Genomic DNA, 27,145 nt, shown 5'->3' on the forward strand with positions numbered 1-27,145 from the left:
ATATATATATATATATGCATATATATATATATATATGCATATATATATATATATATGCATATATATATATATATATGCATATATATATATATATATGCATATATATATATATATGCATATATATATATATATATGCATATATATATATATATGCATATATATATATATATGCATATATATATATATGCATATATATATATATGCATATATATATATATATATGCATATATATATATATATATGCATATATATATATATATATGCATATATATATATATATATGCATATATATATATGTATATGCATATATATATATATATATGCATATATATATATGCATATATATATATATATATGCATATATATATATATATGCATATATATATATGCATATATATATATATGCATATATATATATATATGCATATATATATATATATGCATATATATATATATGCATATATATATATATGCATATATATATATATATGCATATATATATATATATGCATATATATATATATGCATATATATATATATATGCATATATATATATATATGCATATATATATATATATGCATATATATATATATATGCATATATATATATATATGCATATATATATATGCATATATATATATATATGCATATATATATATGCATATATATATGCATATATATATATATATATATATATATATATATATATATATATATATATATATATATAGGCTTGTACCTAAGTAAAAAAGTGTTTGGTTTAATATAAATCATACCCAGTTTTATTTCTATTGTTTGAGTATTTCAGGTATATTGTAGTTTATTTCATTTTGATTTAACTTTTCTAATACATTTACTGCCCTCTCTCAGCTACCCATTCATTCTCACTACTAATTTCTTTCTGTACAACAGTTTACATCACACATGTGTCTCCATCTCTGAAAAATCATATATGAATATATGTGTGTGTGTATTGTTTGTTTGTTTGTATGTATAAAAGAAATTGTAGCTTGTAGTTGACAAGTGAAGGCACTTGTAATAAATTCAAACAATGTTCTATACAATCATAACACTGGGTTTCACTATCAAATGTCTCAAAAGACTGAGTTGTCTTGCATTTCAAGTATTCTATAGCCATCTTTATTGATGTCTAGAACACCACCAGAGGGAGGTTTGGTGAGACCAGAACACTAGCTGGGACTAATGTCTTCTCATGCTCCACTGACAAGCTTTCTAATCAATATATTATTTTGTTTTCCTTATATAAGGTCAACATTAAAGAAAAGAAAATTCATCTAGTAAACATCCAAATTTTCAAAAACAAAAACTTCAAAGAACAGATCAATCATAAATAAATACAACTCCAGTATGTTAAAAATTTATTTACAATACTTTAGTTACTAATATATTCACTTTATATACATAATGGTCACACTGATTGTATATGTTGATGTGGAACTGTGCCAACAGTTTGTGAACTCCTTGGTAATTGTCCTTTTCTACGTTGATACTGAACTCCAGTAAACTCATGATGTGCCTCAGCAAGGTCTTTAAAACACTGGTATTTCACAGCACCATCAACAAGTTCTGCAACATAAGGAAAATTTTGAAAAGCCCTATTCTTTAACAGGTGGTATAATACTCGCCTGTTTAGCATTGGATATCGAATATTTGCTAATATATCCTGAATTTTTGACTTGTCTTGGAGTTTATTGTCTTTCATCCATCCAGTTGCAGCACTGAGGATGCAATCCTCATCTGCATTTATATCATCACTCTGGATCAAGTCACGGACCATTTCCCATGAACATGAAGACCAAAGCTTACTGCAAGACAGCTGAGTAAAACAGACACATAAAACTTGGAATGCTTGAGATCGGATTTGGCCCGGCATGATGTTTGATTCATATAAACTACTAACCACTTCAATGCTGAAGCTTGCTGTTCCATACCCATACTGTATAGTCTTTTCAAGAATTTGCATTATATAATTCTCACAGTGGCTAATAAGAGGCCATACAGAATAATCAACAGCTAGCCGATATAATGGCACTACATACTCTCGGTGTAACCATACTGCTCCACTATAAAGAAAATATAGAAATCGGCTGAAAATTTGAACACAGTCTGCATCAACATGCAATTTAAGTATTAGGCGGGGGCTGTCATCTACTGCAGTAAGTTCATTTAATAAGCGTGTAAAAACCTCACTTTTCATGCCAAGGATCATTTTGTGAGCATTGAAGGTAAGTTCACCTTCGTTGATATTAAGCACCACATCACTGAGGGCTTCACTATCAAATAAAGTCTCAAAAGACTGAGTTGTCTTGCATTTTCGAGTACTGTCTCCATCTTCATTGACATCCAGTACACCACCAGAGGGAGGTTTGGTGGGATCAGGATACTGCACTTGAGCACTGTATCTTCTCATGATCTGCTGCTAGTCTCTCCAACATTGTATTCCACTTCAGTCTTTTAGGTCATTTTCGCCCACCATGTGGCTCACATAACTGCAAATTAAATAAAAGAATTTTTTGGAATAAAAAATAATACGTTTCAAATAGACACATTTAACCCTTTTGAGACTAACCTACCTAAGACCACCCTGGTTCTATGATACAAATTTCTTTTCTAAAGGCATCTAAATTAAACTATTACACCAGCTAAATAAATGACTTACAAAGTTATTTTACAAAATTCTTCTTTATTTTCAAAATTGAATTAAAGGCAGTATATTTCAACAGAAATACAGCAACAAAAGAGTTAAAAGAGAAACTCACTCTATTGCTAAAAGTGCTGAAGTTACTTTAACATCTCAGGCCTTAAATTCATAAAAGCTTTGTTCTGAATGAAAATTGTGCCACAAAAGTTATAATTTATTTTTTTATACAAATGTGAATTCTTTTAACTTTTCTTAGCTATATTTATGGTTGTTAAACTTTTATAATTTAGAAGAGTGCACAATTCAACCAACCCAAATAGATATAAAATAGAATTGCTAAGAGCTATTATTTTCTTTTCCTTCTCAAAAGAAGTTTTAGATAAATGTAATCCACACCTGGTCTGTGCAAGAATATCATCATAAAATGTTATGAAAGTACATTTAAGAATAAAAAAGCAATTAAGAGAGAACTACCAATAAAATCTCTATTATTGTAAATGGTATCCATTATCCAGTTAGCAAAGGAGGTATGACCAAAGATAAACAAGGGTGGCAGATGTGAAAATCTACTAGCTAGTGGCAGATATCACAGGTCTGGATTGGTGGTTATCCTTCCAACCAATTCTTTATTGCACCAACAATTAAGAAGTAGTTTTTATTTATTACCCCACACAGTTCCCCTATAGGAATAATATCTCAGCTGGCAGTATCATAAACATAAATATTTCTATTCCCCCAAGAATTTCTGTGTAGTGCTAAAGGTGGGCCTACAACTGCACCAACAAAAATAACTAGGTGTTTGTTATACAATATGGTTATATATGAAATAGCTATACAACATTAAGCACATAAGTGATAGATGTCTCTCTCTCACACACATGCCTACACACAGACACATACATATAGATATATTCAGATATAACATTGCATAATATATTTTATTAATTTCTTAATGTAAAATGTTTAAAATTTAAATATTGTGATAATTTAAACTACATTGCTTTCATATTTCTATAACTAAAAGAATATTTAATGCTTATTATCTTACATTAACAAAATAAAATAAATAAATAAACTGTTAAGATTTATTTTGAGTTATAATTAACAGTCACATTTCATACAAAATGTAAACAATCATTATTTGTGTTTTTGTTTTGATATATTTTTTTAAAGAATAAATGTTTACTATTGTAAAAACACAGGCTACATTTTCACTGCTAGCATTACATCTTTATATCAGCAGTTGGTAGTTGTCATGGAAACAAAGTTGAGAAAAATATAAATGTGAATATATTTGTGGCATTCAAAGTGCTATGAAAGTGAAAACTGTTATGAAGCAAATGTCCCAAATATAGATGTTGTCACAGTTTAAGATACTCATCACTAACATCAGCTTATAAGTGATTTTAGGTCCTACATACATATACATACATAGGTATAAACACACACATATCTATATGTATATATACATATATATATATATATATATATATATATATATATATATATATATACACACACATACACACAAATATACAATTATATGAACAATGATGTGTAAATCCTAAAAGCAAGTATGAATATATATTAGCTTATAAATAAACATCACAATGAGAAAGACACATTACCTTAAGCTCTAGTGTGTTGAAGACAGTTGTCTCAATCTAATTTTTGTCTCCAATAGAACCACATAGCAGCATTCTGACTAGCCACTGCCGGATTACTGCTAGTGAAGCTGCTGCTGCTGTTACTTTCAACTTACACTAAGCTACAGAGAAGGAGTTGTACTGGAAGTGGTGAGAGGTGGAGGTGGGGGTGCAGTGAAGAAAAAGAAGTGTCTTTATTGGTTAACTAGGGCAAGAAAGCTGTTTGACTCAGACCATTGGAGCCATGTCTATGTCCCTCAGGTAAATAGCAGTCAGCCGAGTGGAGCCAGACAGATATGCTTGACCAATTAAGCTTACTATCTGCTTGCCCTATGTCAGCAAGCAAAAACTACACTGCTTGAATATGGCATCTGTTGTAGAGGGGGTAAGGAGGGGGTACTGAAGAATAGTTTATGCAGTTTAGGCAAAGACATTTAATGGAATGAGAGTGGTAGAGGAAAAGGAAAGGTGGTTAAGTACTGACCATTTCAATGGAAGAGTCTACCTACACCTTAATAGAAGAAAAAAAAAAACAGGACAACCTGAGGACAATGGAAACAACTTAAAAACAAGCTCTTTGATTTATGTATAATTATGGTTTTTATATACACAGTAAACTTAATGATGAAATAAATGTTTTCTGACACATCAAAGGAAATTGGGATGATATAAATGTTACATGAAAACATTTATTCTCAAACAGGAAGAAAAAAAAATCACTAGCCTTCATTACTTATTCTAAAAATCTTTGTTGAACAAAATATTCTCTACTAATCAATTAGATAATTTCATTCTTATATGTAGGGGTAATTAATTTATCTGTATTACTTTTACTTATTCAATCAATCTTCCAGAATGTATAGGCCAACCCCAGTGGGATTTGTGTCATCAGAATAGATACTATAATTGATTTTCTAATAAAATATACTTTAAAACAGTCTTGGGAATGCATAGTTTCCCTATTTAATGTTGGAATTGTTATCAAGCTTTAGCAATGACCATTTTCCTATATCACTTTTATGTATATCTTATTCTACTACAGCTTAGATGATGGTATATTATACAAACAAAAGTAGCTAGAAGTTCATTTCTCATTAATTAATTTTATATTTAGATATCCATATTTAATAAAAGATACATCATTGAACCTCTATTTATGTCATTTTTCCATTTAGCAGATTACAACTTTATTCAAATCATCCTCTATTTTATTTCTCAGCAACAGTCTATTTTTGGTTTATACTATGATCCTAGAAAAAGCTCAGTCTCATTTCCTATTGATTTATTTATCAAGTCCTATGAATTAAAAATCAGTAGGTAATAAATATAAATTAAGAACTAAAATTAACAAATTGTTTATAGAAGTTGATGTTATCATAGAAAAAAAATCTATTAAAATGTGTTTTAACAGAAGCTTAGCTAGAGGGGGAGAGAGAGGGCAATCCACCCTGGGTGAAGTATTGATAGGGTGGCACTTTTGGATTGGTTGTATAAGCCAGTATAGGGTTTAGGGCCTCTGGAGGTGGGATGGCTAACTCAGGGGCTGCCCCTGGTGACACACATTCTAGCTACACCACTGTGTTTTAGAACTCACTACTGTATTTCCACAAATTTCATGTAGTTGCTAAGTCATTGTCAATTTTTGTCAGGTGTTATTCACTCAAAACTCCCAAAGTTAAAGGATGAACTGGAGTTGTTGAATGAGAAGTTTTAAAGAAACTATAAAAAGCTAGCTGCAAATGACAGAACACAGCTCCATGACTATGCAGTAGGGTAGGGGGCTTCTAATGTAAACAAACATAGAGAAAGTTAGCATGAAAGAAGAAACAAAGAATGTTGAAATAGCTGCTAAGTGGCTGCAGAGTAAACAAGTGGTCTTAAATCGACAATATTAGATATCATAGTTGAATGTTTCCTTCGGCTTCCTACTCTACTATTTAAAATGAAATTACTGGAAGGTATGGGTAGGTTGTTGGTGTCATAGCCCAAATCAACCCTGATCAAGCAGAACTATGATTAAAGACACTCCAACCATGACATCTTGTCTTTTGAGGAGTATATGACTACATTATCGAATGTATCTTGTTTTAGACAGTAGGATGTTATCTAAGGGAGATTTGGTTGATATTTCTAGCAGATCTAGCAATAATATAGAGACTAAAAGGGAAAGAAATATTCAGGTTTATTCAAATCAAAAACTGAGACAATAATTTACCCCCACACACAGATGAAAGACAAAGTTTTTACAAAAAATATACCTTTTTGTAAAAATATCATTTGCAAATTAAAACATCAAACCATTCCATGAATACATATATAGGCAGGTCAGAATTACAGGCAAATGTTGCCATAGAGATAGGTTAATGCTGTAAAATTCCACACCTAAAATTTAATGAATTTTACTAATCTCAAACGAAATACCAATGTTGGTAGGTAATTTGATGATCCATGCAAATTTAAAGCATCATTAAACAAGACAGCATCTATTGATTCAGCTGGTATAGAATTTCTATTTGTAATTGTAAGCAAATAGAAATCATCTTTTTATATCTGTGGGACTCCTTAATAATTTTCTAGTAAATGATTATTAGTGACAAATGATTGGCATAAATCTGGCAATATTGTGACCTGCCAGTAGTATTCGGGTTAAAAATATGTTACAGAATCAGCTACTTATACACACACACACATATTTATGTGTGCGCACCTTATTATCTTTCGCTTGTTTTCAGTCATCAGATTGTTGCCATGCTGGGGCACTGCCTTGAAGAATTTTAGAATGAATTTACCCCAATACTTTTTTTTAAGCCTGGTACTTATTCTATCAGCCCTTTTGCTGAATAGCTAAGTTATAAGGATGTAAACAAACCAACACTGTTTGTCAAGAAATGTGTGTGTGTGGAGGGGGACAAACACAGACACAAAGACATGCATGTATATATATATATATATATATATACACACAAGACAGGTTTCTTTCAGTTTCCATCTAACAAATCCACTCACACTTGTCCAAAGTGCCAAGCAGTGTGGAACTGAACCCAGAACCATGTGGCTGGGAAGCAAACTTCTTACCACTCAGCCACATTTGTGCCTATAAAATTATCTGTCAGAAGTGTGTGTATGTATATATACCTTTTACTTATTTCAGTCATTGGACTGTGGCCATGCTGGGGCATCATCTTGAATGGTTTAATCAAACAAATGAACCCCAGTACATTTTTTAAATTTGGAACTTTTCTATCGATCTCTTATGTTGAACTACTCAGTTACAAGGACATGGACAATCAACACTGGACAGACACAAGTATGCACACACACACACACACACATACATATATATGTGTTTAGATTTTTTTCTAAAACTAAGGGTAGAGTAAACAAAATATGAGAAAAGAATCAAAGGTGTTAGGAATAATTGTACACATACACACACATGCACAATACACACACACACATATGCTTAGAAAGTTCATTGAGAGAGGCACAAATCTCACAATTTCCAACCCCACACACTCCCTTATGAATTGAACATTCCTTATCTACACAGGAAATCATCAAAGTATATTTAAAATGAAGTGATAGCTGTAGTTAGTTGGTTATCAATTCCCAATTAATTATAGTTGGTAACTTATCAATTACTTATTTTGTCATAGAATCTCTTGTCACACAAAGAAATCAGTTATTACATTTCCTTATTGATATTAAAAGAAAGACACATTTAATACTTATGTTCTATTCAGCAAATGATATGTTTGGAAGCTTCTATAGAAATGAGGGGAAAATGTGTGTGTATGTATGTATGCACACACGTATGTGTGATCAGATATGACCATAACCTAGTAACTAGCTTTCAATTAAATCGCCTTTTGTGAGATTGTCTTCTAACATTCAATTATAAATGAACTTTGTAATTAATAATAATTACAAATTGTATTTATTGTTCCAGTATATTACACAGCAAACAGAACATTGTCTTTAGAATGATGAAAATGGGTAATGGAACTACCAATTTTAGCTAATTATATTAAATGTCAAAACACAAAAATAAATTAAATACCTGAAATTAGTTGTTGTTAAGATAACTTTTTAGACAATCAGCCTCATCTCAGGTGATGAAAGTTTTGAATACTTACATCTGTGTAACATTTCAGTCAATTTCATTTCTGATCTTCAGTCAGGTGTCATTTTCTAGGAAGGTACACATTTTTCTAACCCCTGATTGAAACAGTATAGATGTGAATATTAAAAAATTTCTCACTTCTAAAGATGTGATTAATAGTCAGGAAATTTTATAATTTTGTGAAAATATAATCCATTCACAAACTATACAAATAGTTAGTGACAATACAGATCTCTCCATGGGCAAGAAGTTAATCTATCACAGGTAAATTTTAAAAAACACAGCTTGGTACCAATAGCAGTGCCCATAACCTTTGCAGTCCCTTCCAAGGCTGGTGAGATTGATGTTGTTAATGTTCCACTTAAACTGTTGTAGGTCAACTCTTGCAGAAAAGACATGAGCAAGAAGGAGATTCCAGAAGGCCAATGTTCTGAGAAGGAAGGATTGAGAACAGTAGTTAGAGCAGGGATGTGGAGGAGGTTTAGAAACAACAAGGATGATGAGAGGTGGAGAGATAAATGAACTGGGGGAGGGGGGGTCAACAGGATTCTCAGAACATACTTTATACTTCTTTATTCTTTTACTGGTTTCAGCCATTGTAGCATGGTCATGCTGGGGTTCCACTTTCAAGAGTTTTTAGTTGATCACATAAACTCTGTACTTTATTTTATTGATCTATATGTATCAAGTGGTTAAGCTACCTTTTTGACACAACCTTTAAAATGAGACACATGTGTATACACATATATCATACAATCTACTTCTTCAGTTTCTTAGTTTTTGTCTGCTAAATTCCACTCAGAAGGTGCAAATCAATCCAAAGTCTATAACAGAAGACACTTGCCCAAAGTATCATACAGTGGGATTACAGCCAAATCTATGGTGAACTTCTTAACCACAGAGCCATACCTGCACCTATTATTACTAATGATTATACCATGATTATTAAATATATAAAACCTCCATATATATATATCATTAGTCTCCAAAATATTCTTGGAGGGTGGCCATAGAATGTCAAGCAAAATATCTGTGGTATTTGGTTGCATCCCTTTCAAATTCCACCTGGTCCACCTCACCTTTCGGAAGTTGATAAAATAAATTACCTGTAAATAAAAATAAACAGTTGGGGTTGATATAATCAACTAGACCCTACAGAGTGGTGCCCCAGCATGGGCCCTGTCCAACCATCAAAAGCAATAAAAGAATTATTACAGCTTAAATACAATGAGATGTTGCTAAGATGGAACTTTTAATAAATCCTTTAAAAACAAACATTGTGGAACATGTTAAAGCTGTTTCCATCTGCTGCTGCCAGTTAGATTAGATAGTTCACATGAGAACCAATTAAGTTTCTTAATCATTCTACATAGCAACTAATTATCACCAGGTCTACCTGCATGAGCCAATCAAGGTGTCAAGTTGCTGATTAGAAAGTGTTAAGGATTTAACTTTAATTGGAGTACGCAGACAGTTATATATTGCATACATGCACATGTACACATATACACAGGATATATCTGCCACGATACATCATGTTTAATTATATAACAGTTGGTTATGTTTGCAGATATTGCCTTCACAGCCTGTTAGAATAGAGCCCTGTCAATTTAGAAAGTGATGATTGCCTACAATTAAAATTTAATGTAAGTTGTTGTCTAATAGCTTATGACAAAAGATTATTAATGTGTTAAGATTGAACCTGAAACCACATGATTGCAAAACTACATAGCCATGCCTGCACTTAAATATAAACTGTGTTGTAATAGATTATGACAAGCAAAAGAGATCAATGATGTAATAAACCTGAATATTTAACTAGTAAATAGTATAACATTATTTATGTTAATGTCAAAATGTTCTTTCTAAGATAGTGCACTAAGCTTGTTAAAGGGGCTCTAAAACTGGTGGGGATTTTTTCCTATGAATAATAAGAAAACTGACAATGTATTAACATTATAGATTCTAAAGTGAAGAATGTGCAGCTATTACATAAAGCTGCTTCTTCTTGAAAACTTTTTACTTGCCTTTTTCAAAATATTCTAATGCTTAACCTTTACAACAGGTTAAAATGACACCAAGATGTTTTAAAACTGAAATATGAGCCCCCTTTCTGTCGACTGTAGTTGAGTGTGAAGTATAAATATGTACAGTCATGAAATGAAGCAAATATGAAGCTTTATTGTTATAGAACTGCAAAACCACTTTGCAACAAAACTTGACATGCTGTTAGTTCTTTTGTGTCATGAAATACAAACTTACCACTTCTGGTAGTTAAACAAGTTTGTGCTGTTATTTGTAAGGTGGGAAAAGAATAGATGGTTGGACACATAATAAAAAGGTTTTCTCACCAAACTACAACAGCCACCTTTTTCAAACAGAACTATTTAGACAGAACAAATTTTTAATGCTTATAATAAAATAAGTGGACGGAAACTTTAGAATTAGAACATATTTAAGGAAGACCATTAAGATTTTATTTCATAGTGAAAGGGAGAAACATTTTTTTCTTGTAACGTTTCACTGTATATATTGTAACAACCTAACTCAGTCCGGTGTTACTTCAGATTGGTATTAGCTACCAGTATGGTCCATACCATCTTTAATTTAACAGAACCACCTGTTGGCTACAGTTATCATGTTTCCAGTTTTTTTTTTTCTCACCTTTTACCAAGAGAACATAGGTTTGAATCAAACATTTACATGATTTCATGGAACAGATGAAATAATAATTTCACACCCGTTTCACCACCAACCAATTTTTACTACAAATAACACATGACTGTTTTTGTTTTTGCAAATTTAAACTTGTGTAACAATACTTTTCTTAGTTTGTTTTTATAAGGGAAGTTGGTTGGATGATTTTGGATTATGTTATCCACCCCTAAAGAAATGAAAACTAAAATGACTATAATATCATTTGAACTCTGAATATTGATACATTAAATGATGTAACATATAATGCATGTCTAGCTCTCTCTCTCTCTCTGCTCTGAACCATTCTAGCCTTCAATCAACTCCACCTTAAATAATTAAAATAAATTCCTTCCTGGTTTTGGTTAATTTGTTTTCTAAAAACCTTTATTGCAAAGTGTGGCCTGAACAGTTAAGAGCATCCTTTATGGGACAAATATAAGAGACTGATCTGTTAAGCTATTAAGATATCTATTGTTTCTCTATTTCCTGGAAATGTGAAAATAGGAAGAAATAGTTTGTTTAGATAACAAAAATACAGAAACTTAATATAAGGAAACAGCTCTTAACTGTTATTAACTAATAAAGAAACAAATTTCATATTTATACACTGATAAGATCCTAACACCTTTTTGCCAACCATCTCTAATTACTGCAGATTTCTCACAATAAACTGTTTTTTTTTTTTAACATAACTATAAATTGTTAGAAACTAAATTTCTATGGTTTCTTTTATTATATGCTACATTAAATGTAGATAAAATTATCAGAAGCTGGGATGGGGTGGTATTTTTCACTTTTTTCTTCTCCTAATCACCTATGTTTAAAAACTTTTCTTAGTTGTAACCCACAACAAAGTAAAATGCAAAGGTTTATTTATTATCCAAAAAAATAACCATCAGAAAGAGAACTGCAGCATTTCAATAAGTGTTTATTTCTCTATAATATTTGAAAAACTACAAATATATATATTTAATGGCTATCCTATTCCAATCCCGCTTTATTCCCTCACCAACACTGACAGAATATTGCTATCTGTGTTGAGGCAAGTTGCAGCAACAGCAATGCCAGTGCTACCAATTATTACAGCCTAGAATTGTTGCATTGATTTTTATCTGAAGACCATGGTACCACCTCCCATGCTGCTGTATTCTTTCATTTTTCTTTACTTGTAAAGTAAATGAAAATTTAGGATGAGCTTGTTTAAATAATATCCAATATCCCCCAAACTCAGTGATACAGTATAATTCCCAGTAGGCTTAATACATCTTAAGAAAGCTCTTTGTAAAAACTGTTTACATTTCTGTCTATTGATTAAAACACAAGATAACTTAACAAGATATACAGGTTGTTTCAATAGATAGTATAAATAATACCTGAGTTACAGTTAGTTTTATAGAATAAAGAGAATGCACTCTCATTTCAAAATGTAAAACATTAAAAAAAATACTTATCTTCATTTTTCTTAAATGTGATATATTTCTTTGAAATCTGCTATCAATAATTATGAACAAGTGATTTCACTAAAGATACCCTACCTTTTCCAAATTCTATATACAATTCAGTATTTCTTGTTTAAAGAAATATATATGTAAGCTGATATCTCTTATATCAGTTTTCAAAGTAAAATGCAAAAAGGAAACCTGTTGCTGCCTTATTGCAGAATAGATGCATGTGTAGAAACATATTTTTACTTTTAAAATGTTTTCTGTCTACTCTTTGTATAACATGCATTTTAATTCAATTTCCCTTCCTATTCTTCAAGCATATATACATATACACACACACACACACATATATATATATATATATATATTAATTGCTTACATATAGTTTTACAACTTGTGATATTATATCACTGCTATTACAGCTTCTATTTAAAACACTACAATTTATTTTTTATGGCTTTAGGTTTTAAAGTAGCTACTGTTAAAAGACTTGGTAGATCTGACTCAGACAACACTAGATTAACCAAATCTGAACGTGTATTTAAAAAAAATAACAATAAATTGCCTAAGTAACTTTGAATTTTCAAATTAAAATTATAGTTTTTTCTATTTTCAATAAGGCCTAGTGAATTCCATTTTTCTAAAAAAAAAAAAATATCTTTCTTTCCTTCCAACTTTATTTCTCAGCACATCTATATAAATTTTAATAAGTTATTAGCAAGAGAATAAAAATAAGCTCCTTTTGAAGAGTTTGTATGATATAGCTTTCAGACATTCCTTAGTACAGCTACATTTTTCTGTTGAGAATCTCCCATACCAATGCATCCTTATACTCCCTGCATTTCTGGCTGTTTAAGCATGCAATAGAGCCAAGGGAAGTAAGAAATCAATATATTTCATTGAAGATTACCTTTAAATGGGCTTGTGTCCATTCTAGGAAGACCTATTGAAATAGCAATGAATGAATGGGGGAGACTGTAATTTAGAGAGAGAAAAAAAAATGAGAAGCTACAAGCTAGAAGCAAGGGGCTGAGGTGGAGTATACGTTTCTAAATAGCTACATCTCTGTTCAGGTTATATTGATAAAAGGAGAAAATGAAAAAAAAAAAAAAAAAAAAAAAAAAAAAAAGAATTATAAGGTTCTTGGGAACTGGGGGGGGTCAGTTAGCTTTCTGTCGAGCCAGGAAACAAAAGTATGCTGAATCATTACAAATCTCCTTAAGAGAGGGGACAAGTCAGCTTATTATTATTAACAATTGTATGAGATTTAACACTGTGTAATGCAACAACAAACTTCCAACTAATTTCACATTTCCTCGCGCATCATGGATTGTCTGAGGGGACCGACAAAACCATTATCATCCACTTTATGCTGTAGAATAACTGAGAACTGCAGACAGACTGACTGCCTCAAGTGCTAGATCGATGGCAGAAAGATATCATATTGCCTTTTCAATCCTAATATTTATTCATATTCTGAGAGAGAGAAGGAGAGTTTACTTGATTTGCTGCAGTATAATATTCCAATATATAACTTTTACAAAGCTGAAATAAATGTATGCACACACATACCTAAATGTGTGTGTATGCACGTGGATCTGTAGATATAAGTATATATGAATATGTGTATGCGTGTAGATAGAGAGAGAGGGGAGGCGAAAGTAAAGTGGGTGCTATAGGAACAAATAAATTCATAAAGATATTTTGTGTTGCTTTAGAAATTCCTTAATACCTATGCTAGAATGACAGCTAGGTTCAATAAAAACTGAATATTCATCAATATACATACCAATATGCAACAAATATGCACCATTTCATGTAACCTGGCAAATGTAGATATTAACTTTGCATACAGGAATGTGTGTGTGTGTGTGTGATATCTGTATATTTGTGCTCTCTATTTTGTTTTAGCTATAACTACTAGGGCCATGCTGGAACTTATATAAAGTAGAAAATAATGATTTTGTTTGACTGAGACAATCTGTAGTGAAAGGAAATGTGAAATCAATTCTAAGTTTTCTGTTGTAGTACAATATAGAATATATATATGCTATAGTTCTAACAATAGAAAATCCTAGCTTTTATGGTTCTGAATTTGAATTGCACGTCTTTCTGGTTTGTTAGAGACAGTGTCAACTGATCCCCTAACAAAGGATTAGCATTGTAGCTAACATACATACATACACACATATACATCCACACATAGTAGATTATTATATTATATACATCAATGTGTATGATGTAAGTCCTTTCACTGCATTAATTTGTAAACTGTTCATTATCAACCTTTTCTATGCCCTGCACTCTTAGGAAATATTAAATTTTCACACACCCCCAACAAGAGTATCACATTTGATGATGAAAAAGTCAATTTTTTAATAACTAATTTATTGTTTTTATTGAACAAAATGCAGTACTGTGGAATCACAAAGTTGTTAACATGCTTAATACAAGAGTTATTCTAAGAGTTTAGTAAATAATTTTATTCTGAAAAGCGATTTTGATCAAGTATTTTGTCACACCTCCTGAAATACCATCTTGCACCCCACAGGAGATGCAGACACACCAGGCTGAAAACCCCTGCTTACTGCTATTACTAAACAAATAAATGCTAGGTTGTTTTTTTTGTTTTTTTGCTTTTCAGTTAAATCCTGTTAACTGAAAATAAATTCACCTGGTTCTTTCTGTATTGGGTGATTTAGCATTATCTTGAATGCATCTGAAGCGATTTGTATTTGTATGCTTTACTGTTTCATTAATATATTTATTCTTAATAATTGATCTTGATCTATTGGATCTTGTACAGATATTGATTAATAACCTGTGAGTGTGGTTCAGTGTATCACCTCAAATGTTACACTAGTCTTTCTCCTCATCACAAACACTGCATTATCTCCGATAAGATATTAATTTTATATTTACTTACACACAGATTCTTGTATGCAATTAATAAAAAATACTTTATACATTGAATTTCTGCATATAGCTTGTATTATGCAATACAATGAGCAAATAAAAGAAAAAAAAAAGGATTCTATATCATATATACATATATATTGAGCATTTTCCCAATCAAGCAGTTATTCTATCTAAATTAATGCTCAGATTGAGCAGAGCAGTCAGTTGTTAACTCTAGGTCAGCTCAAATTGAACAGATTTATGGTCCAGAAGTTCCAGCTGCGAGTACTTAAGTCTTTTCCCTAGTTGCTCCCAGGAGTACAGTATATAGTAGACACTTGTTTGTTAAGACGGCACAGATGTGATTTGAGGGAGATTTAGCTGCTATTTCTAGCAAGTTGGGCAACGAAGTTAGATGCACCTTCGTTGGCCTGTATTGTAGTCGATATTTGGTGTTAGGAATTATAATTGACAAAGAAAGTTTAAATAACAAGGAGGTCCTCTCGTTGAGCACATTAAAAAAATTCTTTTTAGTCACTGCATGCTTTTATCTGCCTGATATAATAACCATGCTAAAAGAGTCTCAACTATATACAAGTTACTCTATCAAAGAGGAATGGAAAAGTATTGTTTCATTAACATTTGGAATATGATTATTGGTGGAGGGGGATGGTGCTCAATTCCAACAGGTTTCGATACACTCACGTAGGTTTTGTATAGAGAATGTGAATTCTGTTGAATTTAAGGTTACTTTAAATTTTCAAGTTAGTACAGCGGTTATTATACATTTAACTGTAGTTTTATATTTTCGGCGGGGGGCGGGGATTATAAGCAAGTGATATATCAATCAATAAAAAAAAAGATCGACTTACATCTCAAATTAACTGAAAATTTTATATCTTGAATTCCATTACTAATTTCAAAATATTAATTCTAGCTATCGAAGAAGACAATACAAATATCTCCCCCCCCCCCCCCACACCTCTATCCTTCTCCCTTTTCTATCGGAAACAAGAATCAGTGAGAACAGTGAAACAGTGAATTGGTTTTGACGAACTTCTCAGGTAGCTTGAACGGAACCCTTTAAGAGAATTAACATTATAAAGTTTGCTGTGGGTGAGCAATGAAATCTATCTGCTCAGTGGGATAGTTTCATTGCACTAGGAAGATTATGCTAGATTAAGCTAAAAGTGCGCTTGCGATGGCCTGTCAAAATGACACTATTTAATGAATCGAACTTGGTGATCGAATATTGTGCTAGATTCAGCTGTTACCGGCATTTCCTTGATTAATGGTATGATACTGATGTGGGGGAAACTTTATAGATAGAAGCTGAACGAACTTATAAAAAAAGTAGTAAAGTCAATTTATTGACATACATGCCACTAGCAATTAGATTCACCCTAGACAAATTGCATTATCATTACTTTTCTCATCCTGACTAACACTCCCTGATTGAAAAACATTATACAAAACAGGATTAGTGCTAAGGGTATCATGTATTATATAAAGTAGATCCAGGAAACAGTATTTATTAGATTTAATATAATAGTCTCCTTCGAAAAACGATCCAAATTAAATTGTCTCAGGTTTTACGCATATTAACTCCTCTGTTTGCGCACGTTTTCACTAAATAATGCTTGTTATTGACAGAAATTCCCAATCTTTATGATGTAGAGGCGGCCTTTCTCTTTCACTCACTCTCTCTATCTCACATACGCACGCGCGCACAGTTGACTGCACTTAAAATATTTCAGGCCTCTCAAGAATCACTTCAGGAATGATAATACAAAAATACAAGTAAATATTGCATGTATGGGAAAAAAAGAAAAAGAAAACTGTCACAACTGCGCTTTGATGTCTCTCTAGCTTCCTTCTTCTTTTTGCCTGTATGTAGCACAGAGAGAACGTTTGGCTATCCTAGGATTTTTGTTGGTGTTTTTAAAGTTCAGAAACTCCACAACTATTCGAGACATTTACGAACAGAGAAAATATAACCCGAAAAGTTTCTTAAAGTAAACAAAATGCGTATCAGTCGTCTTCGATTGGGTTAATGACTAACCAAAGGTAAACACTAATCAAATAATAAAGGGTAACCCAACCCGACTAGAACAGACAGTGATATTCTTACTGCTTTTCTGTTGTTTTATTTTTTTTTACAGAAATATTGTTTCATTCTGTTTTAATGTTTATAATACAAGTAACATTAGTAACAGCTCAGCGATGATATCTATAGATAATTGCCACTTAGTTATGAGCATAGCTATTTTTCTATCAATCTCTCTCTCTCTGTAGTTATTTAAACCATTATCTTTTAGTTGTCTTTTTTTTTAGATAAACATTTCCAGAGCATGATTTTGAAACAATTGTTTTTATCCTTTTTACAATTGCATATCAGTCACGCACATGTATTATATATATATATATATATATATATATACACACACACACAGATATATATATATATATACACACACGCACACAGATATATATATATATATATAATGCGTGTGCGTGTATATAAACACGCTCGTGCACGCACACAATGCCATCATTGATATATTAAAAACAATGTAGCTAAGATCAAAGAATAAAAATATTGGTTTTTATATATAAGAAATATTAAAATAAAAATCCATCACAATATTAGATATTTTCCAAAGATCTGTTATTTCACATCTACTTTAGTTATTAGATATCCTAGATAAAGCTTTAAAGCGTTGACTTTTTTTTCTACTTCGGGATCTTTCTTATAAAAAGAAAGACCAGTTGAAGAAACCGATTGAATGGATGTAGATAACTGAGAAACATCAATAATTTGATTTACTGTGAGTAAATAGCCATGGGAACCGATCTTAGGATCCAACACATGTTCCGTTTAGTTATCGCCAAATGCTTAACCACTTTAAAACATTGATTTGTTGTCGGCCTTTTACATTTTTCATATGTTGTTATATTATTTTATAATATTTATCCCATAACGACTGTGCGTCGAAATTATAAATATAAATTTCAGTATAGTCTGATTAAATAATCAAAAGTGGGCGTGGAAGGTGTTAAGTTTTTCAAAACATATTAACGAGATAAATAGAGCGTGTGTTTAAAGGAAGGGACGATTTCGCGAACTGGACTGAAAAGAGAAAGTGATTTAATATAAGCAAGGTGACGTATTAAGTAAAACTCTGGTTACCTGAATGGACTTGAATCCAAAACATTCTAAGCCTTGTAAAAATTATTGAAATTTAGCAACAATTCCTTTCCTTCGTTTGGAAATAACAATAATATCAATAAATAATAATGCTAAAAATAAAAAAATGATTAGTCTTATTATAAGTCCGTTTGAGAATCGGGTTTATTCAGCCAAAGATTTGACAGGTTTCTATACATGTTAATACACATGTACAGATAGACAACGATTCCCTATAGCAACTCAGTATTGGTCCTGTGTTATGTGTGTAGAGAATCTCTTAAACTGGTTAATAGTAGTTTCTGCGGCCAGAGAAGAAAACGTAGTAAATCTGACAGAAATTATAACAATACTGTTACAAGCAAATTCAATAATCCGTATCCTAGAAGTTCTGTTGTTTTTGTTTATGTGTGGACCATATTTCTTTATAAATTCTATAACTCTTACCACTGACGTCTTCAGTGGACGACCCGTTCTCGTTCTTCGCTATTGTATCGAATGAGCTTCGAGGAAATCCGTTGCAAATTTCTATGGAGGAGAAGGAGGAGGAGGAAACCAATGATAAAGTGCGCGCAAGAAAATGTGCGTGCGTGTGTGTGTATGTGTGTGTGTGCGCGTATGTGTCTTAGAGTGTGTGCTTGTGTACACTTTTTTTTTCTTTTCTTTCCCACCTCCTCTGTCACTCTCCCTCTCGCTCTCTCATATAAAAAGAAAGACGAAGACCATGTCCATGTGTTTCTTTCTCCCTTACCCTACTTCGCTTATTTGATCGGCACTAACTAATGATAGCAGTAAGCTATCTTTCTGAATCTCTCTATAAACAGGCTCCGCTGTGTCTCTTTGATAAAAAAGAAAAAGAAAAAGAAAGGAATAGAAAAAAATAAAGATAAACGTAAACTAGTTTAACGGGCAAAAGGTACAGTAGAGACATTCAGGATTAGTGGGTGTGGTAATAGTAGCAGTAATAACTGTAGTTATTAAACAATTGTTTGAGATGGTGTGAACAAAGGTCTGTAAACATTAGCAACCTTCTTAATTGCATGTGTTTATATTATTATATATGTATAATGCTATTGCAATCAAATAAGTGTGCTTTTTGCACGCACGCTCGCTTGCACATAAACACATATGTGTATTTAATCTATAAGTGATATACCAGTTTCCTTAATTTGATACACACTGACTTATGAGTGTGTGTGTAGTAAAAGTGAGCTTATATATTCGAGTTGATAGATGGTGCGTTATTTTGTACACATGTTTAACCTACTTTTAACAGTTCATGTGTATTATTGTGTATTCAACCATCATATATTTTAATAGATATCATCATATTTTTTAATGCTTTCAAACTCGGGACCCCAAATCTCGTATATTGTAAGATTTTGCTTGCTATGAAAATACATTTCTTAAATTAATGTCAAAAGCCTTTTTTTTTTTTGCTTAACCACCCAATATTTACATATAATAAAATATTTCGTCTTGTAACTGAATGAAAGGATTTATGATTCCACGTTTGATCGTTCTGTTGTTTCTTGGAATTTCTAAAGTTATGGAAAGAGAGACAAAGTAATGTTGTTGCTGCATAGAGAAGAAGAAAAAAATTTAATGTTTAATATAGCAGAGATTCTCTCTCTCTTTGTTTTCCCCCTCTCTCTCTCTCTCTATCTTTCTGTCATCAACGAAGTTGCATTTAATAAAGTATATGAAACAATGAAAGTGGTCAACCTCACAGCAGTGGTTCCCAAGAAATGAGCCACAAGTCACTGATGTTTGCTGTGAGATGAAGATGGGAAAGAAAATAAGATATTAAAATTACAAATTTGAAAAATATGAACTGAAATTCTAAAGATAAAGTCTTGATAATTATCCTTTGTTTATTGAGTAAAGGAGGAATTAATAATTTTCTGTAGTTTGCACTTGTGCCGGTGGCACGTGAAAAGATATTCGAGTGAGGTCGTTGTCAGTGCCGCTGGACTGGCTCCTGTGCATGTGGCAGGTAAAAAACACCATTTTGAGCGTGGCTGTTACCAGTACCACCTGACTGGCCCTTGTGCTGGTGGCTCGTAAAAGCACCCACTACACTCTTGGAGTCGTTGGCGTTAGGAAGGGCATCCAGCTGTAGAAATCCTGCCAGATCAGATTCGAGCCTGGTGCAGCCATCTGGTTCGCCAATCCTCAGTCAAATCGTCCGACCCATGCTAGCATGGAAAACGATGATGATGATGATACAGGTTAAAACAGAGATTCTCAATCTTTTTAACTTTGTGATGCATTGTAGATGAAACAAAAAATTAGTGGTGTAGTTTGTATGAAAAGATGAAAACTATGGTGGAAAATTTTAAGTGCAGGAAGGAACCTATTAGATCCCTTTCCTGCCTGTTTATTATAGTCCTTCAGGCCATAACAGAGCTGTTTATGACCTGCTGTCCATAGATAGTCCTGTATACTGCTGGCCTAATTCTTACAGCTAAACCTGTGGAAGATTTAGTAAAAACATTCCAGACCTGGAAGCAAAATCTATAATTGAGAAACCTCAAAGTAAACTTAAAGCTTAAAGTTTTAGTGTTTAGGAGAAAGAGACTGGACTTTGCTACCATCACAGAAAAGGCTATGCTCAATATGCAGTAAATTTAGAAAGAAATAACATAGAGTTCTCTGTATAAATTATGGATGTGCAGAAAGTGTTATGGAATTGCAGACAGTCTGACAAAGAAAGTAGATTTCATATGTGGCAGAAGCATACTAGGAATAGTTAATAGCTTTTGTTACTTAGGTTACTCTCAGGTTGTTAATTAGTAGTGGAGGTAGGTGTATGAAAAACATAACAGCCAGAGTAAGAACAGGATGGAGAAAGTTCAGGAAGTTATTATGTCTACTGACATCAAAGGGCTTCTCCCTTAAAATGAAAGGCAGATTATATGATGTTTTTGTATGAACTGCAATGTTGCATGATAGTGAGATATGGGCCTTGAATGCAGAAGATTTTCAAAGACTAGGAAGAAATGAAGCAAATATGCTCTGCCGGATGTGTAATGTGTATAAACAACAGAATGTAAATGAGCCAAGAAAACAAAAAAAAAAAAAAAAGAATGGATGTAAGAGGAATCAAATGTGTGCAAGAGAGAATACTGTGCTTGTATGAGCACATGATGCATATGGAGGTTAACAACTGTATAAAATGATGTACTGAACATTCAAAATAGATGTAACCTGCGGAAAAGGAGACCTGGGAAGACATAGAACAGAAAGGTGAGAGTTGACTATGACTATTGCTGGCATGCTGTACTTGAGAAAATCTTTCAACTTATGCAGGTATGGTGAAACATGAAAAATGGGGGAGGTTGTGGCATATAATATATCTACATTTGGGCTACTTGCTCCTTATGTTCCTATTCAATTTCCATCTACTTCCCTCACTCCCAACTACCTTGTACTCTCTTCTCTCTCTGTCACTCATTCTCTCTCTTATTCAAATGATGGTATCGATTCAAAGACATGGGACCAAATGCTAAAAACTGATCTCAAAATGCTGAGCCTCATGAAGATGACAAAAAAACCATGATGGCTGATAACACTGATGGAAGCTGGGATATCATATAGTGTATGTTTTGATCTCTCACCTGTTATTTTCTTTGTTAATTTTCCATTTACTGCCCCACCCACTATCTCTTTGATGCACTCATCTCTCTCCCATTCATTTTATCGTGCTGCCTGTGTAACAAGAGATGGCATTGGATCTCTCCATAATCAATTCCACTCTACCATCACCATTATCCCTCTACATCTCCCTCTCATCATGATGTTTTTGAAAGAAAGAATTGCATCAGATCTGTTCATATCTCATACACTCCATCACCTTTCTCTAATGCTAGCCATCATTCCATCCACCCAGGTCACTCATTGACATTTATCACTCTCTCTCTCTCTATCTCTCTCTCTCTCTCTCGCTCGGTCTCTTTCTCCCCTTCTCTCTTTCTCCCCTCTCTCTTTCTCCCCTTCTCTCTTTCTCCCCTCTCTCTTTCTCCCCTTCTCTCTTTCTCCCCTCTCTCTTTCTCCCCTCTCTCTATCTATCTATCTATCTGTCTGTCTGTCTGTCCATCTAACCAACAGACATATAACTGCCATTACTGCTCCTTTCTATCATTTCCTACCATTTACTGTGTCTCTTCCATTACCCCTTCCACCAATATCTTTTCTATTACTTTTTCACTTCTTTCTCTACCAACCTCTCACTTCAGTCACTTTGTATCTCCCATTAACTCTTCTTTTACCCAAGTTCATCTTTTGTCATCATCCTCTCTCTTTCATTGAATGAACTCTTTAGGATTCTTTAAGTCTTACAGGATACATGATAACTTCTCTAGTATTAGTTCCACAATAAAGTACACCTGATACATTCTGTAAAGGGATTGGTGTTAAGAAGAATATTGAAATGAGAAAACCATGCCAAAAGTAGACATATAAGCAAGATATAGTCCTCAGGCCTGCCTAACAAGTAGTAACTCCAAACAAGAATTAATTTAGACTTTGATAACCTGTCCAACCCATGCTAGCATAGAAAGTAGAAACAAAATGAAGAAGACAGCACTACCACCAATAAATGCTAACATTGCCAATGATTTTACATCAAAAGTTTTTTAAAATCATTTTAAAGTTAAAAATTTAGTCGAGCAAATCGACCCCAGGACTTATTCTTTGTAAGCCTAGTACTTATTCTATCGGTCTCTTTTGCCGAACCGCTATGTTATGGGGACGTTAACACACCAGCATCGGTTGTCAAGCGATGTTGGGAGGGACAAACACAGACGCAGAAACATATACACACACACACATACATATATATATATATATATATATATATATATATATATATATATATATATATACATATATATATATACAATGGGCTTCTTTCAGTTTCCGTCTACCAAATCCAATCACAAAGCTTTGGTCGGCCCGAGGCTATAGTAGAAGACACTTGCCCAAGGTGCCACGCAGTGGGACTGAACCCGGAGCCATGTAGTTGGTAAGCAAGCTACTTACCACACAGCCACTCCTACACCTATAATGTATACCAACAGTAATAAAATGCTTGGGGACCTCTACAGGAGAATATTGGACAAACAGCTGAGAAGGTTTGAATCCTCCCACTGGTTTCATATTGTGTCTGCTCTAATGACACTTAGCTTCTAATGCTTTAATCCACAAAGTTGGATGCATTTCAAGTGGGATACCTCACCATTGTAAGCAGTACTGCATTGTGTTTGTTCACATGACGCCTTAGCTCTTAATACTTGAATCCACATAACAATATGCACCTCAAGTAGTATATCTCACAACTGCAAGTAGTTGTAATGTGCAATAAATGAAGAATAACATCATCATCATCATTATAATCATCATTTAACGACCGTTTTCCATGCTGGCATGGGTTGGATGGTTTTACATCTGTTTTGGCACGGTTTTCATTGTGTTTTGGCATGGTTCCTATGGCTTGATGCTCTTCCTAATTCCAACCACTCTACAAGGGTGCACTGGGTACTTTTTACATGGCACCATCACTGGTGCTTTTTATGTGGCACCAGCACTGACAGGGTTACTGAGTAATTTGCATAACAAAAACTCCTTCAGCTGAGAAGGGAACATTTGTTGCTTACAGTTTCAGAACTCAAGTCCTTCCACAGGGAAATATGTTATAGATCAGTGTCCAAGTTAGATGAAGATTATTCCCTCATCTACTTCACACCATGAGCATTGGAGATAAGCACATTTCCCATGGATCTTAGAAATTCATCAAAGAGTATAGAATGCTAGTTTATAGAATGTGAGCTGATATCCACTGTAAACTGTTACTAGCGACTGACATCCTATCCAGGGAAAATCTTGTTTCGTATCTAATTAACTTTACTGGCACCAGATCTTACAATTAGTGTTATAGGCTATTATGGTTTACAACAAAAATGAAAGGTAGTAATTTTTTTTCCTCCTGAAAAGAAACAAAAAAAATTCTTGTGTAATTAAGACTAGTCGCTATAATTGGTAGACTGGTGATAATCTGAAGCAGCATGAATTGAGGTAGAAATAAAAACAAATTCAGTGTTTGCTGATGTGTTACAAGTTGGAGAATAGATTAATATTTTAGTTAGGACCTTTGTTATTATTTCTACCTCTATTTAGAGACCTCACAATCTTCACCAAATAACTTCACTAATCTTCTGTTTAATTGCTTTCTTGTAATAATATTCTTGGCAACTTGGGAGAATATTCTGATGATAATGTATATAGGACTTATAAATAAGATTTAAATTGAAAGGTAGAATTACTTAAGATATTTAGCTGATTTTATAGCAATTATTGTTATTATGAGGTCTATCAGAAATGTTTCCACGGGAATTATCTTAAAAACAGAAAAAATGGGGGTGTTTATTGATAGATAAATAAATTTTCTAACAGATCATCATCATCATTATCATGCTATAAATACGTACTTAAAATGGTATTTTCTGGCTAAAAAATGAAGCAGATTTTTTTTTATATATTTCTCAAAGAATTTATTTTAACTATTAGGTTTTTCTATCATTTCCAGTCAATAAACTAACAAGAATGTTTTTCTTCTTTTTTGTGTGTTATTTTTATCAAAGAATACAGTCTAGCACCTCCAATTTCTCTTTACATTCTTGGTCATTCAATCAAAATTGTTATTTGTATTAGCGTTATTCATCTATCAAAAGTCAACAATTTCAGGAAGAATTGCATGTCATCAACTTCATTCTCTTGTTTGTAGTCCTCTGGGACAAGGCTGGGAAGGTTGGAGATTGAATCAGATGCAGTGGCTTACAATAACATTCTTCATACCATACTGTTTGCACTCTGGAGTTGCAATAAATTGTCTTTCTCCCTGTTGAAAATTGGTGATTTCCATTATAGTCTACTTATTCTAATCTTCTCATATGCTGCCAAACAAATCTAATTCACAAAGGGCTTGAGATTTGTCAGTGAAACGCAGCATATTTGGCCTGTCAGTGAAAGCAGTCTGCTTGGGTGTGGTTGTGCAAGTTACAGGTTCTTTTGACCAACAGTCAGAAATCTATGTAAGTGTTAAGGGAGTCCAAAGGGAGCTTTGATGCTCTTCAAGTTGGCAATGATGAAATGTTGCAAATAATTTAATGCTTCAGGTTGAGATACTGGTACAGCTTAATATAGGCAAATGGTTCTTATATATGTGAAAGTGCGATGGTTTTATTTTGAATATATTCTTGTTTTCAAGGCATGCTAAATGGTTGAGGGAATTCCTCCCTGGTTTTGGATGCCATTCTATTAATGATATCTAAAACATTTCAGGAGCATAAGGTAATTGGTTTTATACTGTAAGGAAGAAACATTTCTGATAGTGCCATCATCAAGAAAAAAAAACAGAACGGAAGAAAAGTTATATGGAAACAATGTTTATTGATAAAAACCACATGATAAGTGAATAAAAAGAAAAAAAAGGGTGGAAGTGGTTAGAATGGAATGATGTTTTTCAGCCAGGAGAGCATTTTTCCATCAAGGGACTTAGGATGTAAGAATGTATTTTGTATATGTTTGTGTGTAGGCAAGTGTGTATGTGTGTATAAAGCAGTGTATTTGAGAATGTTGTGAGAGTGTGTAGATGTGGGGAGACAAAGGAGAGAATGAAGTGCACAAGAAGACATTTATCAGTTTTGTCACAGGAGGAGGAAATGTTACAATATGGAAACAAGATGATTATTCCAATTTTCCCAATTGGGCAAATTGTGTGTTAAAGGATGATTAGCTGTTCATAGTGCAAATAGGAGATGGTTGATTCATGGTGTAAAATAACACTGTAGACAAAGGGATGCAGGTAGGTGTGGTCAGGAGACTTAAATTGATGAGCATACAAGGTCAGAGTGATCCAGTGATGTAACATCAGCATGTAAAAGGTGCTTTGTAAAATGCTCTGCCAATCTCTGACTGGTTTTTCCAATATACAAGGCTCAACGTCAGCATTTAATGCATTAAGTAGCGTTTATGATTGTACAGAGGAAACAGCTGGTAATATTGAAGTGGGAGTTGGGTCCTTTTAAATGTGCAAAGAGCTAATGCTTTGGATAGAGGATCAGGTGTTGCAGTAGAAGTGAGAGTGTGCAACGGAAGCAGGTGGAACGGAACAAGGTGGAATGTAGAATGTCACAGAGATTGAAATGGTGTCTGAAAGAAGGGAAAGACCATTCAAGAAAGATGTGGTGAAGTGGCAGCATCATGTTAGAGGAAATGTACGTACCATACAGTGCAGCATTGGAGAGATAAGGTAGTTGTAAGAATAGATAAGGGGAAAAAGAAAGCATTTGGTGGCAGGACAGATTTAAGAATTGAGGGTAGAGACACAGTAGTGCAGGTGTAATGGTGAGCAGTATTAATGGCTTGTTTGGGGTAACTCATTGTTTGAAGTAGCAGACTTTTTGGTGCAACTAAGAACCAAAGTT

The 27,145-nt window shown here is 33.1% G+C and overlaps 2 protein-coding genes across 6 annotated transcripts in view; one reads left to right on the plus strand and one right to left on the minus strand.

The window, feature by feature from the left end:
* Window positions 1–27,145, plus strand: part of LOC106883080 (uncharacterized) — a 439,153-nt gene that overhangs the window by 321,793 nt on the left and 90,215 nt on the right. The window lies entirely within an intron of this gene.
* On the minus strand, window positions 1,366–19,159 carry LOC106883081 (BTB/POZ domain-containing protein 17). Of its 4 annotated transcripts, XM_014933967.3 has the most exons (3): window positions 18,663–19,159; window positions 8,446–8,527; window positions 1,366–2,511 (listed from the first exon to the last, which is right to left on the minus strand). In XM_014933967.3, exon 3 carries the CDS (start codon window positions 2,430–2,432, stop codon window positions 1,431–1,433), a length of 1,002 nt encoding a protein of 333 aa, XP_014789453.1. In that variant the 5' UTR covers window positions 2,433–2,511; window positions 8,446–8,527; window positions 18,663–19,159; the 3' UTR covers window positions 1,366–1,430. The 4 variants fall into 4 exon arrangements, with proteins under 4 accessions (XP_014789453.1, XP_014789451.1, XP_052824169.1 ...); XM_014933965.3 differs by lacking the exon at window positions 8,446–8,527; XM_052968209.2 differs by lacking the exon at window positions 18,663–19,159 and having other exon boundaries at window positions 8,370–8,527.

This window comes from Octopus bimaculoides, chromosome 5, assembly GCF_046866305.1.
Source record: "Octopus bimaculoides isolate indiv1 chromosome 5, ASM4686630v1, whole genome shotgun sequence".
Classification (NCBI taxonomy): domain Eukaryota; kingdom Metazoa; phylum Mollusca; class Cephalopoda; order Octopoda; family Octopodidae; genus Octopus; species Octopus bimaculoides.

Bases quoted from the DNA above. Each gene is read 5' to 3' on its own strand.
- LOC106883081 (XM_014933965.3), bottom strand. From the start codon at position 2,432: ATGAGAAGATACAGTGCTCAAGTGCAGTATCCTGATCCCACCAAACCT.